The sequence below is a fragment of the Taudactylus pleione genome, unplaced genomic scaffold (genome assembly GCF_031769625.1).
Source record: "Taudactylus pleione unplaced genomic scaffold, aTauple2 ptg000001l, whole genome shotgun sequence".
Classification (NCBI taxonomy): Eukaryota; Metazoa; Chordata; class Amphibia; order Anura; family Myobatrachidae; genus Taudactylus; species Taudactylus pleione.
The window spans coordinates 2,829,372-2,833,435 of NW_028284404.1; the positions used below are offsets into that span (position 1 = coordinate 2,829,372).

Here is a 4,064-nt window from a genome sequence, read left to right on the forward strand (position 1 = left end):
ATGGTGGGTATTGTGGCACTCTGCATTATATGGTGGGCATTGCGACACTCTCAGCTGTATATGGTGGGTATTGCGGCACTCTCTGCAGTATATGGTGGGCACTGCGGCACTCTCTGCATTATATGGCCGGCACTGCAACAATCTCTGCATTATGTGTCAACTCTCTGCATGTAGCACAAAGTGTAGGCTGGCACCTTAATATAACGGGAATAAATGGGTTTTTCCCTCACCATACATAAATAAATAACTAGTCCCATCAAATATGGGGTAAATGAAAATGGGTTCAAGCATATTTTTAAGCCCCCAAAGTGATATTTTAAAAATCAATAAAAATCCACCTGCTGCAACCAAGCGCATTCTAAAAAACACCTGCCGCATACTTGGGGATCCCCCCTGATTCCATTTCACTAGTCTTTTAGTTTGTCCCCAAACTTTTTTTTTTTCACCCCCAAAACGAAACCACTTTTTTTGGGGTGTCCTATCGAACTTTTAAAAAAATGTTAGACGCATATTACTTTTAGGAGACATTCCAAGGGGTACAGGGTACTTTTTTTTAAGTCTGCATCCCAAAACGCCAATTATGCACTTTTTTTCGCCACCTATTCAGTGGTGAAAACTTATCCCCGTTTTTTGACAAAGACTTTTTGCACCTGCGAAAAGTCTTTGAAATTGAATATGGGGATATGTGAAAATGGCGAAAATGACATCATCGGTGATAAATTATCGCCGATAACAGACTTTTCGATTTTAATTGAATACGGCCCTAAATGTTAAATGGCTAAAATATCTTAACTCAGTTAGATTGTCTCATCAAATTAAAACAATAAAATAGTACAGGTTGAGTCTCCCATATCCAAAATGCTTGGGACCAGGGGTATTTTGGATATCAGAATATTCAGTGTTTTGGAATATGTGCATACCATAATGACATATCTTGGGAATGGGACCCAAATCTAAACACAGAATGTATTTATGTTTTATATTAGAGATACCAGTGGTATCTTCAGTGCAAGTTTGCTGACTGTGTCGGCAGTGCTGAGGTTGCAGACGGTGTCCTCAATACATGGAATGACAGTGCTGCGGTGCTGACAGTGTCCTCAGTGCAGGGTACTGGTGGTGTCAGCAGAGCAGGGGTGCCAGTGGTGTCTTCAGTGCAGGGGTTGCTGACAGTGTCCTCAGTACATGGAATGGCAGTGCTGCGCTGCTGGCAGTGTTCTCAGTGCAGGGTACTGGCAGTGTCACCAGAGCGGGGGTGCCAGCGGTGTCTTCAGTGCAGGTTTGCAGGCTGTGTCGGCAGTGCGGAGGTTGCTGATGGTGTCCTCAGTACATGGAATGGCAGTACATGGAACGCCTACCATCTGAAGCCGGCCCCACTGACATCACTAGTGATGTCAGTGGGAGTGATTTTGGCTCTGATAGAGCCAAAATCACTCCTGGCCTTGCGGTTGAAAAACCCAACCGCAGGCTTTTGCTCGCAATTTCGATGGTCAAGACCATCGCGACCATCATCCTGCACGCTCGTATATGCTGTGGGTGGTGACCCACAGCTATACGAGCATCCAGGAGGACGCTCCATATTAATGGAGGTGGGCCCTGATTCAGAGCGAGAGCTCTGGTCAGAGCGTCCGGCTCTGAATAAGGTCCAATGATTTTCTTATTTGACCCTAAATTCCATTAGAAAAATGTATTTTTATTTTTTTTAAAAGCAAGAGATAGGGTGCTTAGATAAGTGCAAAGAAAGTTTGTCCCAAAATTTCCTAACTTTATCACACTCCCAGAAGACGCACTACCTGCACCACATTTCAGACATATTCCCGTATCCTCAGGGACCATGTGAGATTAATAGTCTTCAGGTGCACCTTCTGCAAGGCTGCTGATTGTAAATATTTCAGGGTGGTCGCACAATGCTGCAACCAGGTGTCAGACAACTTAACTGAAGGAATATCTCAAAACCACTTTGTATTATTTTCTTTTTTATTATTATTATTATTATTATTATTAGTTTCACTTTGATTTCTCCATACTGGAATGTTTTGACTCTCCATTGCCTGTAATTTTTCATCCTTGTTGTGTTTTCTTTCTGTTATTCCTAGGTTCCTCAACATCATGCCCGTCCGATCCTTTTACTACCTCTTTCTCCTTGCTTTCGTCATTGTCTTTCTCTATCAGTTTCTCAACATCAGACTCCTTTCCCAACACATCTCTCCTTCAGGTCAGACACAGAAGACTCCTGTCCATCTCCTCATCATATCGTCATGGCGTTCTGGATCTTCCTTTGTTGGGCAGATCTTCAACCACCACCATAACGTATTTTACCTCTTTGAACCTGGACATTCAGTCTGGATGAGGTTTAAGGAAGAGCCTGCTCAACGACTTCACTACCCGGTCCGAGACCTCTTCCGTTCCCTCTTCACCTGCGATGTGTCACCTCTGGAACAATACCTTCTTAACGGTGGCAAACGCATCTCGGACATGGGATTCTTTGCGGAGAGTCGTGCTCTATGCTCTCCTCCAGCTTGCTCAGCTTATATCCCATCTGAAGGCTTCGATCGTGAGAAATGTTTCCACCACTGTAGTAATAACACCTTGGACAAAATGGAAAAGGCATGTAGGACATACAGTCATGTGGTGATGAAAACAGTAAGAATCCTGGACCTTTCTGTTCTCCTCCCACTTTTCAGAGACCCTGCACTTGATCTTCGGATCCTTCACCTTGTGAGAGATCCTCGAGCTATAGCATCATCAAGAAATTACTTTAGCCTCAGCTTTGAGGACCAAATAGTGCTTAAGGGAATCAAAACAGGCAGTAAGGCTTCAACCGACCAGGTCTTGGCGAAAATCTGCGACGCTCAGGTTTCCATCAACCAAGTGGCGACAGCAGCGGGGCATTTTTTGCGTGGGCGGTATATGCTCATCCGATATGAGGACCTAGTGGAAGAACCTATTTTACATATCAAACAAATGTATGAATTTGCCGGCCTTAAATTAAATGACAAACTGGAGAGATGGATTTACAATGTCACTCATGGCGAAGCTAAAGAGAATGGTGGTTTTATGCCATTTTCCAAGCGGTCCGCTGATGTAGCCCAACAGTGGAGAACTGTAATGAAGTTCCAGGCGGTAAAGAAGATCGAACAGAACTGTAAAGCAGCCATGGATTTGTTTGGTTACATGCCAGTGGGCTCGGCAGATGATCTGAAGAACACAGAGATAGACTTAGTTTTATAAACTACAGTAGAAAGACGATGGGACTATGGGCCTGATTCAGAGCCGGACGCAAGTGGCTGCTCGTTCGCTCCGAGCGATGTTTGCCCAACTGCGCATGCGTACGGATCATAATACGCATGCGCGAACCAGTCATTGCGGACGAAAATCGTTTGTTCGCTATATTGCGAATGCCTGCTATTTTGAGTGACAGAATGAGGTGTTTGTGGGTGGTAACAGGGGAAGGTGCTTGAAAACGGGGAGTGGAGATCCGTACGCAGGCGTGCTTAAAGGTCAAAACGGGCGTTTTATGGGTGTGCATAATTAATACAGCAGCGTCACTGACCACGTCACTGGGTTATTTTATAGCCAGAACTGCTCGCAAGATTGCGGTAGGAAAAACCAACCACAAGAATAGCGAGCAGTTCATAGGCTGGTCGATGTACTCGATTAATTTAATAAATAGCTGACATGACGTAGGATGCGAGCGGCCAGGGGGCGTAGTTATCCAAAAAACGACCGCAAGTTTTGTTAGCTCGTTCAGACATAGAGGCGTGAACAGACCGCAAAGAGCGAACGGTTCATTTGAATAGCCACCCCCTTTTCCTGGACGACCGTCCGCAAATTGCGTCCGGCTCTGTATCAGGCCCTATGTAAGAAAGCAGTAACTACAACATAATGAACATTGTAGAGTGTACAATGGAAAATTCACAGGTGGTAGAAAAATGCTGAAGTTAAATCAGAGAAAAGCAAAGTACTGCAGGTGTGTATTCCAGAAGTAAAAGTGATCATGGTGAGGGAGCTTTCACGGGTCATTAGTTCAGCTTACTATGCCACATTTTTGATAAGTACATAGAATG

The 4,064-nt window shown here is 44.5% G+C and overlaps 1 protein-coding gene across 1 annotated transcript; it reads left to right on the forward strand.

Annotated features, from left to right (window-relative positions):
* The first annotated feature begins 2,106 nt into the window (after positions 1-2,106).
* On the forward strand, positions 2,107-3,228 carry LOC148543480 (carbohydrate sulfotransferase 6-like). The gene has a single exon (XM_088462522.1). It carries the CDS (start codon positions 2,107-2,109, stop codon positions 3,226-3,228), a length of 1,122 nt encoding a protein of 373 aa, XP_088318648.1.
* Positions 3,229-4,064: the final 836 nt, after the last annotated feature.

What these genes read in the sequence shown, in the direction of transcription:
- LOC148543480 (XM_088462522.1), top strand. Translation starts at nt 2,107, where the DNA reads ATGCCCGTCCGATCCTTTTACTACCTCTTTCTCCTTGCTTTCGTCATT.